The 15667-nt window shown below is 34.3% G+C and overlaps 2 protein-coding genes across 7 annotated transcripts; one reads left to right on the forward strand and one right to left on the reverse strand.

Annotated features, from left to right (window-relative positions):
• The first annotated feature begins 827 nt into the window (after positions 1 to 827).
• On the forward strand, positions 828 to 12625 carry LOC138128535 (peptide transporter family 1-like). Of its 6 annotated transcripts, XM_069044758.1 has the most exons (9): positions 829 to 898; positions 10214 to 10292; positions 10341 to 10541; positions 10725 to 10841; positions 10890 to 10972; positions 11027 to 11778; positions 11829 to 12033; positions 12114 to 12353; positions 12404 to 12625. In XM_069044758.1, exons 1-9 carry the CDS (start codon positions 848 to 850, stop codon positions 12539 to 12541), a joined length of 1866 nt encoding a protein of 621 aa, XP_068900859.1. In that variant the 5' UTR covers positions 829 to 847; the 3' UTR covers positions 12542 to 12625. The 6 variants fall into 6 exon arrangements, with proteins under 6 accessions (XP_068900836.1, XP_068900859.1, XP_068900862.1 ...); XM_069044735.1 differs by having other exon boundaries at positions 828 to 898; positions 10341 to 10841; XM_069044761.1 differs by lacking the exon at positions 10725 to 10841.
• Positions 3442 to 5132, reverse strand: LOC138128574 (uncharacterized). Its single transcript, XM_069044771.1, has 2 exons — positions 3957 to 5132; positions 3442 to 3901 (listed from the first exon to the last, which is right to left on the reverse strand). Exons 1-2 carry the CDS (start codon positions 4615 to 4617, stop codon positions 3474 to 3476), a joined length of 1089 nt encoding a protein of 362 aa, XP_068900872.1. The 5' UTR covers positions 4618 to 5132; the 3' UTR covers positions 3442 to 3473.
• Positions 12626 to 15667: the final 3042 nt, after the last annotated feature.

The following is a 15667-nucleotide window of genomic DNA, read 5'->3' on the forward strand; positions in this document are numbered from 1 at the left end:
TTTAATTTCTCTTTCATAACTTACTTACCTATTTTTAAAAATTGTTAGAAAATAAAACGACGGCTACTCAATCAGTAAATTCGAGATATAATGCAGATGTAACAGTAGAGCATTTTAGTAGCCCTCGAAAAGCAAAACGACATGTAAATATGATCCAACAATATGTTGACGAGCAAAGGGAAATACACTACGAATGTAAGAAAACTGCGAAAGCTCTAAACAAAAACAAGATAAGAAGTAAACTTAACAAAGTTGTATTATTTAATAATGAATAAATATAAGAATCTGTTACGATTAATATTTATTGAAGGCAGACAACTCTCTTCACCTTTGTAGTCCAAACTTGGATTTCCTTTTGTGAAATCTTTACCAACAGCATTGTCAGTGTTTCACATTAGAGTGAAAAATACCTGGCTTTAGACGAATTAGTCATTCTTAATATGTTTAAGTTCTAAAACAATAATACTTGATAGAGTTAACGGTTCAAATAGTCCCGAATTGTGCAAACTTCAGAGAAACAGATTAGAAAAAAGATGACACGAATGACAGGAGAGTAATAAATAATTGATAGATTGAGAATTTAAACCAATCAGAGTTGGGGGACTCGCTAAAGGATAGTGCTAATACCCAGATAATGCGTTGAGAGCGACAGAAATAGATGGTACGTCTTGTTCAACTATGATGGCTGTACACCGTATCCAGTACTAATAAATCCATGGTTGTCTATGATGATGGAGATGAAGTGGCGATATCTAGTGAAATTTAGAATAACCACACATTAAAAAAGTTAAATATCAGGTTATGTTATATGCCATTTCATTGTCAAAAACTGTCAATTTATACTTTTATGACACTATGGCAGGAACATGAAAAAATTACTTACCTTAAGAGTTTCAAGGTAAGTTAATTACTAATTTATTAAATTAACTTATTAGCAAAAGACCAAGGCGATCTTCATTTACTTTAGACCGCCTTGAAAAGACTCGTACGCTATAAATTGTGATGAACGTGCTTTAACCTTTAACTAGGCGCGTAGACTTTCTTAACGTTAGTAGACGCGTGGGGTGTTTGAGACACCTCATGCAATGAGTCTTGTTTTTTGCGAAATATTGAATTTTCATTTTCACTCACTTGCTCACTTCCCGCATTAGTGCTTCAAGACGACGCTTTTCTCCTTCATCGTAGAACAGTTATAAATTCTATCTACAATGCAATTTTATTAGTAAAAACGGACAAAATGACACACCACGCGATCACTTAAAGATTAAAGGCGCTAATCTGAAAGTTCACCACAATTTATAGTTTAATATAGTTTAATGAAGTTGGTCATGTCCATCATCATAGATAAAATAAAATGTTCTTATTTTGTCTATGTCCATCATCGACTTGTCATTTGATTTCATGGATTTTTTGGTTTACTTTTTTTCGACATTTGGGATGGCCATAACATAGTTTAATGAAGTTGGTCATGATTATACATTGATTTGACAACTTTCAAAATTGCGCGACTATGAACTGTCAAAGAAATGTCAACTCTATCCTACCCACACAGTTGCCACATAAATTTTCGTACATAGTTGCCAGATTTATCCACAATTATTTTGAATCGCCCAATATTTACATTTCGATTTCGATTGCAAGATCCATATTCAAGTAAACAATCCGATTGGTTTGATTCCCAATTTCACAATCAGCTGTCAAATGACATTTGTGCATGTAGGCAAATAAATTGGCATAGAAATAAAACAACTACTACATTTGTTGGACATATCGCGAAACAACACAAAAGTAAAAGCAAATGTAATTTTATTTTAATTTACTGGATTGCGTTTTTTCAGATTTTTCTTCAAATCTTCCAGATTTTTTAAAAATTGAAAACAAAAAAAAAAGCATCAAGCAAATATGTAGCTCCTATTGTCAGTTATGATCGAGAGTGCATACAAAAATTATAATTTTGGAAATTTGTTCGAATTTTCCGACTTTCCTTTGTAATTGTCCCGATTTTTTTTTCCGAAAACTTATCCAAAACCCTAACAAACAAAACCACAAAAGAATTATTACACATAGCCATCGTTCAAATCCTGAGATATGGTCTTGCGTTCATACAAAAAAGCACTTTCAGTTTTCCCCGAATTATTTTAATTTAGTTTTTCCAGATTTTTCTCCAAATCTTCCATATTTTTTTTCTACTGAAAACATTCAATTGAGTTATTTCCATACCGGGGCATATCGAACAAAAAAAAAAGAATTAATCAAATATGTTGTTCCTATCATCAGTTATGATCGAGAACACACAAAAATTATAATTTTTGCAGTTTGCCCGAATTTTTCGACTTTCCTTTGCAATTGTCCCGATTTTTTTTCCTGAAAACTTTTTCACGACTATAACGAACAAAACAAAAAATAGTATATTATGTTATGAGGAGCAAAAATGAAGTTTTAGGTGCTGCGGCTGGAAGATTGGCTGCCCCCAACCAACTTTTCCAAATTTTTTTTCTTTTTAAACCACCCCTGTATTAAAGTGAACAAAAGAAAAAAATAAATATTCAAATCGGTCAAGCCGTTTTTGAGTTTTAGCGAGACTAACGAACGGCGATTCGTTTTTATACAGGTGTCCCAAAAAAAAAGACGAGTTCATAGCTCCCTTATTTATCGGAGGATTTTAATTATCTACACACCAAATTAAATGGTTGTTAATAGGCTACAAAATGGCTTAATAAATTTACATATAGCTCCAAGGGCTTCAAGACTAAACTGTCAAAATATTTTTTTTCAAATAGGATTACATACTTTTTTTAGTAATTCTGATAGAGATTTTAATTCTGAAAACAACAATGAATCACAAGTATCGAGTGTTCAAATGAAATCCTGGGCTGGGAAGGCGTTGGAAACCGTCAATTGTTGTGCTTTTTTAAAGTGTAGATTGACAGTTATAATTCAGTAATTAGAGCATGTTGACAGCTAACCTAAAATGTATAAACAAAAAAATATTTCTGTTTTTGTTCGTTCTTTGCAATGTTGTTCACAAAAATAGAGTAACAAACGATTCCAATTCTCGAAGCAAATATCTAAGGACATCCTTTGCTGAAAACAAACATGTTCAATTATGTTCCGATTAAACAGATCTGATGTTCCAATTAGGGCATTTTCAAGCACAGTGTCTGGGATTTTATTAAAGTTGTTCATCTCAATGCATATGATGGTACCCATGAAACGAAACTTTGAAATGCCAAAACTGTACCTACACCTGCACAGCGTTTCCTTTCCAGTGGTAAATTGTCGCGTTTTAAAATTGGATAGTAACCCACGATGTCAGAAATTATAAACATCAAATACGCGTCTGGAGATTATTTCAGCAAGATTTTACGAATTTTGGAAAGTGGAGAACTTTTTGGTAAATTAATTACCTGGAAAAATGTTTAGATCTAAATAAAGCACAACTTGACATAAATATGAGTTTTTATTGCAGACGTTCACAATAAATGCTGAAAATGTGCACCCTCTTGTTGTAAGCATAGCGTAGCCCGCCTTCTAACTCCATTTCTGATGACATGCTCAAGAACCACTGGATCTTCATTTATTTGATCAAGTTTCATCCGTATTCCGTTTTGAAGTTCTGCCAGATCATTTATGGGGGTGTTATAAATGGAATTTTTCAGAAATGGCCACAAAAAAAAATCGCAGGGTGTGAGATCACAAGGTCTGGGAGGCCAGTTATTGAGTGTGTTTCGACTAATAAGCCTGTCAGCGTAGAAATTGGATAAGAAGTTTACTGTAGCGCCAGTTGTATGCGCTGTTGCGCCATCTTGTTGAAAATACCCATAAATTAGTTCATCATCATGAAGTTCATTTAAAAACGGTGTTAAAATTTCAGCACGATATCTTTCTCCATTGATATTGCCTGCAAATATGTTTGAGATAATAAACATGAGTAACAAATGATTACAGTAATTTACCTTGGAAAAAATATGGGCCAATAATCCTACGTTGGCTAATAGCAGCCCAAACTCCAATTTTTTGGGGGTAATGTGGAGCTTCAGTAAAAAAATGTGGATTTTGTGAACTCCACATTCTCATGTTTTGTGAGTTTACGTAGCCTGACAAATGAAAATATGCTTCATATGTAAAGAATGTTTTTTCTAAAACATCATCAGCTATTGTGTTTAAAAACCATTGACAATAGTTTATTCTTTGGGGCAAGTCATTTACATGCAATTCTTGGACAGCGGTGAGCCGATATGGAAATAAATGCAGATCTTCTTTTAAAATTGTTTGACAAGTTCCAACAGAAAGATCAACCTGTTGTGACAAATGCCTAATTGAAGTTGTAGGTGAATTTTCCATTATTTGTTGAACATTCCCAATTACTTCCTGAGTACGTTTCTTTACTTGGCCACTTCCTTCTTTTCGTCCAATAGTACCACTTTCTCGAAAATTATTTAAACAAAGATGGAGAGTTTGTCGAAATTGCTCATACACAATTGCAACAATCGGAAATCGTTCCTGGAACTCCTCAAAACATGCACTGACAGAATATTCCCAGTTGCCATCAACTTTTGTTCCGTTTCGAAAATAGGCTTCCACCATGAAAACTTTATGTTCTCGTAACAAAACCATTGTAAACACACCTTGGCTGGGTTTTAAAAACCCCGAAAATCAAACAATTGAAATTCTCGAAAGCACTGGGAGACCACAAAAGACGAAGTTCGAAAAACCACAAACGTATGTCAATGGCATAAACAAATGTCATTCATGTCAAACGGCGGGAAATTCAGACTACACTGTTACAAACGATTTGATTTTTCCAACGCCTACTCAGCCCAGGATTTCATTTGAACACACGATATAACTTCACATAAAAAAAATAACACTAACTTTTGAAACAAATGACGAGCACCAAGCGAAAAGCTATCAAAATGCACTGCGTTACAATGTAATAACCAAATTAAGGTAGCTGGAAAAACAAATGACAAATAATAACATGTGGGATTGCGCAGATATGCCTCCAATGTTTAGCGCAAAATGGAACATAGACGATAGTAGCGTTTTTTTTTACATTTTTTGTGTGAATTTTTGGTATTTAAGACTTGTGATACATTGTTGTTTTGAGAATAAAAATCTCTATCAGAATTACTAAAAAAAATATGTAATCTCATTTGAAAAAAAATATTTTGACAGTTTACCCTTGAAGCCCATGGGGCTATACTTGAATTTACTAGGCCATTTTGTAGCCTATTAAGAACCATTTAATTTGGTGTACAGATAATTGAAATCTTCCGATAAATAACGGAGTTATGGACTCGTCTTCTTTTTTGGGGACACCCTGTATAAAGGGTGTTTTTTTAAATTTGGCGTCGAAGTAGGCGTTGGAGAGTCGATTAAGAGCTCACCACTTGTGTAAAAGCGTAAGATTTAAACAGCTGATCCGTGATCCGTAACCTGTATAGTCCGTTCACAATCGACAGTTCAACGCCTACTTCGACGCCAAATTAAAAAAAAAACACCCGTTATATATATATATATACAGAGTGGTCCAACACTTACCAACAATTTTTTTCAATTAAATTTTTGTGATGGAGCTAACTTTATAGCGATTTAATATCAAATTGGTCTAAATATTGAAAGCTTTTTTTTTCTCTACTAGTTACAGAACTCCTCACCTTTTTGATTGATCCACTTCCGACTTTGAATTATAATTAGGTAATAGTGAAAATTGCGATCAAATATCAAGTTAAAGAAAGCTGGAATCCAAGACCGTTTATGGTAGAGCTGAATAGGACAGCTCGTAATGTGATGGCCCCCCAATAAATCTTTTTGACGCAGGGCTGTCGGCTCCCCCGAAACCATTTTTCAGGTCAGTACTGGTGAAATTCCAGTTTATGATAGAAACGATTCGCAGCAAGTAAAAGATTTTTCTTTAAATGAAAAATAGATATTTTAGAAAACTGAATATTGAATAATTTCAACTTCATTACGTAATTTATTTGAAAATTTCTTCAGAATGTTTGCCGAAATTGCTAGGCGTAAAATATTCGAGTTCGGCCCTGACAGGATAAGTACCTGCAGTTTGGCGATGGGGTATTGTAAATCTTACTTCTGGTTTGGTTTGTGATTAGGCACTTAGTGTAACTGCGTCATAAATTCCTGTCAGTTGTGCGGCACCTTCTTTAATTGCAAATAAATCGGCAATGTGATGCGTTTTAATTTTTTTTATTTTCAGATTTCTGTTTTCTGTATTAGTTTGAACCTATTTAGATTAAAAATTTTTTTTTTGAATTTTGATTAATTTCACTTTATCGCCTCTTGACGCGAAACCCAATTGATAATAAATAAAATAATGGGACAGGCTTATAGCTCCATGTCTCTTCCTAGCCAAGCGTAAAATTTTTTCGATAATTAGAAACCGCGTAATCGCAAAAATGGTAAGTGTTGGACCATCCTGTATGTAGATAGATAATATAATATACTATGAGCCACAATGGGACAGTGACTTGACCAGGCTCTCAGGTTTTATTCGGGGCTCTGGTGTGGGTTCGGTAAATGGGCGCCACGCTACTATACTCTGTTTGTGAGGCCTATGCGGATAAGCCATAAAACGACCGAAGCGCTGACAGATTCCAGTGCGTCCAAAACATTTCATGAATAATTAATTATTAGCAGAAGGATTAATATTTCTAAGAAGATGAACTTTTTGGATTTCCTGCTCTAAAATAATATCCCTTACCTAGCATCTTGCAAACATCATGTTTTCTCACTCTTACGCCCGCATACAGCTTTCAGAACGAGGATGGCCAGTTTGTTAACGTAAGCCGAGCGCAGTATCTTCCCGACAAAAGAAATTTGCATATGCGTGTATTAAGCGGTGATTATTATTGATTTATGACAACATTGACAACCCAGTTTTACGACTTATCCGCAACAATCTCAAAAACCGAAAAGTTGGATTGTAACATATTAATATCAGTAGAATGGCCTAGGCTGCTTATAATTAATTATTCACGAAATGTTTTGGACGCACTGGAATCTGTCAGCGCTTTGGCCGTTTTATGGCTTAGCCGCATAGGCCTCACAAACAGAGTATAGTGCACTTGACCAGCAATGCATTGCTTTTAGCGGTCCAAGATTCTTGCCACGGTAGCTCCACCTTCTTTCGTTTGCTTCGCGCGAATTTAAAATGTGAATCAATTTACGCGGGATTCTAAAACTGTATACATACAGGGCAAGTCACATAAGGGTTATTTCCGAATTTATTTTGTACGCAACCAAAAATACTAATGACGCTGACTACTTGATACCATTTATAATGTGATTTAATTTAGTAATCAACGTAGGTATGTAATTTGGCTAAAAATGTCACAATGACGTTTTCCTGTTCTGATTAATTAAATCAAAAATTAAATTCATCAACTGTCATTTTGACATTTTTAGCCAAATTACATACCTACGTGGATTACTAAATAAAATCACATTATGGTATAAATGGTATCAAGTGGTCAGCGTAATTAGTATTCTTGGTTGCGTACAAAATAAATTCAGAAATAAACCTTATGTGACTTGCCCTGTATAAAGGTAATAAAACCAATATATGAGTTCTAATCAACTGTATTGATGTTATGTTCATAAAAATTATACAACGGCTTCTTTGTCGTATTTACAAAACCAACTAAACAGGTTTTTAAATTCATGCGTACCAAAAGAGACGCATGCGCACTGAAACTGGAAACAATTCGAGGTCCGAGTAGAGTAAGGCCGGTCTGAGATATGACAATTGGTGGGGGTGCGCGTAGACGGAACACAGTCGGACGAGTCCATCTTTCGTAAAATAGGGGTGTTTAACAGATTAAAAATCAACTGTTACTGTGACCGCTCACAGTAGTGAGCTGTGACGGGTTTTGCCACGTCACTGGAATATTTTGTCCGCGCAGATTTCCCCCACCAAATGTCATATCTCAGACCGGCTTTACTCTACACTATCTGTTTAGAGAAGTAATCTGTGGCCATGCTTTATAGGATGCTATAGTCGGTTTTTAAACTAAGGTGTAAGGTTGTAAGTCTAAGGGTTGCCAAACTAAAATCAGCTCTCCAGAGCCGGCATTTATAATGATTAGGTAATGCGCGACCTGCTAGATAGTCAGAGTGTCTATAGCGGCCTGGGCGTAGACCGAAAAATCCTATTGTTCTCATGATTCTGACATTTGGGGTTGTTTTCGGGGGTTGCTGTTAGCAACTAACTGTCATGCTATCAAATCTGTGACAACGTCATGTGCATCGTGACAATTTAGACATGCAGTCCACACTCCACAAGTCCACACACATGTATCTGCATTCTGCATGATGCAAGCAGTCATGCGTAGTTGTCCAGTGATAAATGATACTTTACTTTAATTGTAGAGCTAAAGTCAAAACGAAACATGACAGGGCGGAGCTTAGGATGCGCGCTCTCCAATTTACCGTTGACAGGGGCGTATCATATAGTCGTCAGTTTAGGGACAAAAACTTAACCAAAACTCAATTTCCTTCATCTGATGAAACAAATTCTACACCGAGGTCATCTACTTTTGTTGTAAAATCTCTAACAGACTGATAAAAACTATCTTAATCTTCAGAACATTCCCCTAACATTCCTCTATAGCGTAAACAAAAGAAAATTTTTGACTCCGCCACTTTCATATACGTAAGCTGGATTCAACTGATCTACATTCATCTTCTGCGCAAACCACGTGATGTCATGTTTCGTTTTGACTTTACCTCTAATTACAGTTTGGATTAACATTTGGATATTCTAAATTGGCAGAAGCAAGATGTTGCGCACTGGTTCGGTTGCGCGGAAGGGACAAAGTTTCGGCACCGCGTTTTTTCAAAATATCTTGGTCAGTGGCGAGTGCAAATTCATAGAATAATAATTTGTCCAAAATTATATAATTATGTACATTCAAAACTGTACAAAACTTAAAGTATACTTTCCACTCATTTCCACCAAGAATGGCACGGATTAATTAAACAAATATAATTGTTTTGTTATGGACCCATCTTTATCTGAAATGACCCGCTTAGGAAATAATGTACCTACTGCAAATCCAAGATTGAGATTCTAATTTTAATATTATTCCAGAAATAGGTTTACAACTAACGGAACTTGTTGTTGCTGCATTTACCGCAATATCAGTTCTAATATGATAAAAAAGCCAGTTCATAAACACTAACAGCAAAATACTAAAAACCAGAAACACCAAACAGAACTAGCATCAACTAAATTAATAACATTTTTGTTATTAAAGTTACTTTTAAACTGTGAGACTCTTGACATTGCACTTTGACAACTTCACTGAATTCATTATACCGGGTGATCAAGAAGGACTGTTTAAGTTGGCAGTACAATTAAAGAAATTTTTTAATTCGGTTATTTATAACACTGCAACTGGATATGTTTTGTTGGTTTATTTGACAAATATCTAATATAGGTATAGCATTAACAACGACAAGCCACCAACAACCGGAATTTACTCCTGTTATACGATTTAAAATACGATCCAGTGTTACCAACTTAAACAGTCCTTCTTGATCACCCCGTATTTGTTTATGAGGTTATGATTATTTAGTGACATTCCCCAGTACCTTACATTCCCCTAAGGTCACTAGATCAACACACTACGTGTTAAGGTAGCGCCATTACTTTCCTGGCGTGAGTTTATTGTGGAACAAAGATAATAAATGCAAATGTCGTAAGTGCGACGAGGAAGGGAATTTAGTTTGGCAAAGTGACAACAGTCTTTAGTGACACTTCAAAATTTTCAAACGTGACTCTGTTGCTCTGTTTTATTTATCCCCAGATTGAGTTTATTGTGCGACAAGGATAGATATATAAAATCACTAATGGCGCTACCTTAACAGGTAGTGTGTTGATTTAGTGACCTTACATTCCCCCCTAAAGTAGCGCTGTGGAGATTAAAATTAGTGGAGATCACAGGCACTAAAGCTTCGCCCAGGCATGGCCATGGCCCAGGCAGATGTATAGTGAAATATGTCAATCATCAAGACGGCGGTGCTTTCAATTTACAGTACGTTAGAAAACAAACATAAATGTCATTTTCTATTTACTTCAAATTAAATCGTCAAAATATTTTCGTCTTTTTATAAATATTAAAAGCGATATGAACTCTGCTAAAGTAACATCTCATTAACAGTTAAGTAAATTCTAACACATTATTTGTAGGAAGTGAAATATCCAAAGCAAACATTTCTACTTCTCATATTTACATTGTTGGAGAGATTTGTTTATTATGTGTTTGCAGGTAAGACGAATAATATCCAGTTAAGAGTAATCTATAACATGATTTTAGGTATTCTGTTCTCTTATCTAAGCAAAGTCATTAAATATTCACCGGAAACACTAGAACTGATACTACAGATGTTTCATGTTGTGGCCAATTCATTTCCAATACTTGGAGCAATCGTTGCTGACTGTTGGGTTGGAAAATATGGGACAATTGTTTTCTTCACCTTAATTTACATTTGTGGATTGCTTATCATATCAATAACAGGTATTGCAAGTTTTGGTTCATCATTAATGGTTCCCGGTTATGTTGCAATTTTACTAATCGCCCTTGGAAGTGGATCCATACGAGCTTGCTTACTGGCATTTGGTGGAGACCAGTTTACTTTGCCACAACAACGAAAGCAAATTCATATTTACTTTCATCTCTTTTATTTTTTTGGACTGATAGGAATATTTGGACGATATCTGACAATAAAAAGGATTCTAAAATTACGTTGTTACGGATACAATACTTGTTGGTCTCTCAGCTTTGGAATTACAACGTTACTCGTAGCTACTGTTTTTAGTAAGGGTCAGTTTGAAGGATACATTTTTTATACTGGCTTAATTTCAGTTATGTTTATTGTTGGCAAACGTTACTTCATAATTACAAAACCGGAAACTAATATATTTGTCCACTGGACAAATTGCGTGGGAGTAAAAACACTTTCCAGTAGCAAGTAATTCTCTTCTCAATTATTATTCTTTCAGCATGCTGTTAAACAAAAAATTAAATCGTCTGAACATGTTGAAAATTGGTTGGATCGCTCTGTGGAAAAATACGGAAAAAAATTCGTTCACCACGTAAAAACCAACTTTCGAATATTACCTGTTTATGTTCCTTTAATATTCTATTCAACACTTGAGTTGATAAAAGAGCATATCACCCGGATTCAAGGAGATTTTGTGATTACTAAAACAAAACCCACAAAAGGTTTTTCACAAGAGATTCATAATATGCGGAACATACTTTTTGCGATTCAACTTCTTTTGATTCCGTTATTTGTTGGGGTCATTTATCCTGTATGTGCCAGATGTAACTTACTTACTACGCCTCTTCAGCGAATAGGATGCGGAATAATGTTTAGTGGAATAAGCTTTTTTGTAGCCGGTTTCTTATCTTTAGCCATAGAGTCAAATATTGCTAGTTTACCATCAATGAGTGAATGTCATTTAAGAATTTACAATCCTCTCAATTGTACCATTAGGGTTAACGCTCCACCGTACGTTGATAATGTGGAAATCGCATCGATGGGGAAGCGATTTATTAAAGTCCCAGATTTGGAAGAAATAAAAGTTGTGGATTACGAAATAACGGGCTGCGAAAACTTAATATCAAATATGTCGGGTGATGATTTTGTTGTTATTCAAGGGAAATCCATAAGTTATTTTGTGTCTACTAGAGGATTCATGCATTTTCTCGACAATATACCGGACTATTCATACGCCCTTCCAAAAATTAGGTGAGTTATACTAATAGTCATTATGCATAACCGAAACCAAACAATTATAGAATATTGGTGGGAAACCCTGATGAAAGACCTAAAAAATGGAATCTTACGCGTCAGGTGCCCGTTGTGCATAGTAAATCCCCTGATTATTCGCTTTACAACGTTAGACCGGGCCCACATGTTTTGGAGGATATGAAAACGGTAATAAACGCAGCTAGAGGAGAAATCTACACAATACTCAAATTTTTACAAAATGGTAGTTTAAAGGTAATATCTCTAAAAGTTTTAATTTCTTTTTTAGAACGGTAAACATTGTTAACAAATTTACGTCTACGACTTATTTTCAGAAAAACGAAGTGTATGAAATTACTCAACGAAATAAACCTAACGCACTTTGGCAACTACCGCAAGACATCTTCTTTTTTATAGGGCAAATCATGGTGCATCCAAATTCTTTCGAATTTGCCTACACTCAGGCTCCAATTCACATGAAAACCCTAATGACAACTTTTTTTTTGTGGTTAGCAACATTTTTTGGTTCCCGTTTAAATGATATTTTTGTACTAATGCCAGAATTCGACAATCAGGTATCGAATATCAAAATAATTTTTCCTGTTTACATGACTGAAGTTTGTAGTCGGATGCATTTTTCATATGTAGTGGATTCATGTTGGTTATAATGAGCGGATTTGTATTTTTTGCCAAGAGATACAAATACGTCGAAGACTATAATGATGAGAATATCCAAGATAATGAAGAAATTACATTGAAATAGATCCTATTGTCCATAAAATTATTATAAGGGCAGTTCCAAATTTTTACGTGAAATTTAACATTTAAATAAAGACACCAACATGGACATTTTTTTTATTTGACCCGAAATCACCTAATTTTGTATTTTATTTCTGCTGCACCTTGCCGCACCATGGAGTCCTCATAGCTTTAGAGAAAAAAATCTCTTCTCATAAAACAACTTAACGTCCATATATTATGTACTTATTACATAAAGGGTTGTAATAAACTGGACAGTATTTAACTCATTATGTACAGTATAATATTACAAACAGTCAGTAATATATTGTAAAAGACTCAGTAAATTTATAAAATTTGATAAGTAAAAATGAGATTTTGTAGCAGTAAAAGAACTATTTGGCCAGTATTTCTATGTTCACTATTGTGATTATAATGGGCAGTAAAAATTAATAAAATATCAGTATGAATTGGCTGGTAATCAATCTGAAAATCTACAGTAAGAATTAATAAATGGCCAGTATGCATTAGTCGGTAATACACGAGCGTTTTAAAGGCCCACGAGTGCCAAAAAAGCCCAATTTACATACGAACGAGGTAAGTACAACGTTTTTTCTTCGACGAGCCCCTTAAAAGCTCCAAATCGCTTAAAATCTTTAAAATTAGCTTGACGTTTCGTTTTAACAAGTTGTGACATTTATGGAAATCCATTCACACGGGAAAAAATTCTCAAGTTCTACTATCGGTGAACATTAAAAGCTGGGAAATCCAAAATTTGCCCATTGTGTATCAGCCTTTTGAATTGTCACTCAAAATAAAAATTGTCAGTTTTTAAAATTAACTCTCTGAACCTAAAAGATGCTAGATCAATTGTGTTCTGTATGAAATCTTTGTAAATGTAGACAACATCAAAGAACAGAACTTTACCTTGATGTTTCTGACAATATGTTATTATTATCTTACAATTTTTATAACCTTATTTGTAAAAATCCAAATTTACCTGATGTAGGTATAGTTTATTTTTTAATCAAAGAACCACAACACCGCAATTTACACCCAAAATAGAGCTGACAACATTGTACACTTTTGACATAGGGTGTAAAATCTCATCATATAAAAATTGAGGTTATTAGAGATATTAGTAGCGCAGCATGTTAATAAAGTTAATAACAACTAATAACAACTAATTTGAGAGTTTAATAAATGTCTTACTTTGCGAGGCATTTTTAATAACACGTTCAAATTTTAGCTACGAGTTTGCGTACTTTCAAGGACATTAAAAATGACAGACGTTGGCTGGTATAGCCAATAGATATCATTAAATTCCCTAAATTTAGTAAAATTTTATATTTACAAACCTAAATCAACAGGTCGTGGTTCTTTGATTAAAAAATGGACTGTATATTTGTGATTTTTGACTTTATACAATTGTCATGTTTGTTCCAGTTTTTTATGTCCACCGATAGTATCTACTAATTTAACTAATTTGTTGCTTGCTACTTTTCTCGGGTTTTCACGCTTGTCGGTTATGGTTATGTGTGTGTCTCGGTTTTGATATTTATAACATTAGTAAAAATTAAGATAAAACAACAAACTCATGCTGTTTAAAAATCTGAACTGAGTTAAAAGTACCCAATATGTAATTATAAAGTGGGTCTCACGATCTGACACTGATAGGTTTATTAAGGTTTATTAAGACTGGTACGTCATCGGTGATGTACAGTCGCGAGCAATAAATTTTGATCGTCAAGGTCATTCGTTGACGCAATCTAAAATGCTCCATTGTAAAACAGTCGCAAATATCATAACCTATCATCATGTTGTACAACATTATTTGTCATTTTTTTCCCATTTTTTTGACACTTTGTTGACATGGGCATAATCAGGCAGGGATTTTTTTTTTATTTGTGACAATCTAACCAAATTTTGAAATGATATTTTTCTTTATGTTTTTTTTTTTTTTGTTTTATATGTTTTTGTATTTATAGGAAATAAATGTGACCATTTATTATTTTACCGACGATTTATTAATTTGTACTGACCGATTATGCATTTTATTGACAGTTGGTTATCTTACTAACCGTTTATTATTTTCACCGACCATGTAGTAATTGAACAGACTGTTTTTTTTTTATCTTACTGACCGTTTATTATTTTCACCGACAATTTATTATTATACTGACAATTTTTTAATTTACTGACTGTTTATTATTTTCACGCGACCATTTATTATCTTACCGACCGTTTATTATTTTCACTGACCATTTATTATTATACTGACAATTTTTTAATTTACTGACTGTTTATTATTTTCACCGTCCATTTGTTATCATACTGACCATTTGAAATAAAATAATTGAAAAGTGTACTGTCCGTAAAAGTTAAATACTGATCATTTAATTTGTACCGTTACATAAATAGCTATTATGTGCTTTGGCTGGTTTGTCTGCCTCACTGCGTTCGGCAGCCAATCTACCAGCCGCAGCACATAAAACTTCATTTTTGCTCCTCATAACATAATATACTACCGGGTGATCAAGAAGGACTGTTTAAGTTGGCAATACAATTAAGAAAATTTTTATTTATTACACTGTAACTGGATATGTTTTGTTGGTTTATTTGACAAATATCTGATATAGGTATAGCATTAACAACGACAAGCCATCAACAACCGGAAGTTACTCCTGTTATACGATTTAAAATACGATTCAGTGTTACCAACTTAAACAGTCCTTATTGATCACCCCGTATAAAAGCAAAATAATTCTGGCAAGCCCCACCAGCGAAAAATTGTAAAACTGCCAACACGTTAGAAATAGTAGTTTATTTGACGAGTTTGTGTGTAAATTGGGCCTTTTTTGGCACGCGTTTTAAAGGCCCACGAGTGCCAAAAAAGGCCCAATTTACACAGGAACGAGTTGAATACAACGTTTTTTTGTTCGACGAGCCCCTTAAAGGCTCCAAATCGCTTAAAACCTTTAAAATTAGCTTGACGTTTCGTTTTGACAAGTTGTGACATTTATCAAAATCCGTTCACATAGGAGAAAATTCTCAAATTCTGACAGTGTCGAACCAAAAAATTGTTTTAGTTCATTTTTTTCAAAAAGATTCAAAAGAAGTGATTTTCTCACAAATACCACCAACATTTGCC

The sequence above is a fragment of the Tenebrio molitor genome, chromosome 1, assembly GCF_963966145.1.
Source record: "Tenebrio molitor chromosome 1, icTenMoli1.1, whole genome shotgun sequence".
In the NCBI taxonomy this organism is placed as follows: domain Eukaryota; kingdom Metazoa; phylum Arthropoda; class Insecta; order Coleoptera; family Tenebrionidae; genus Tenebrio; species Tenebrio molitor.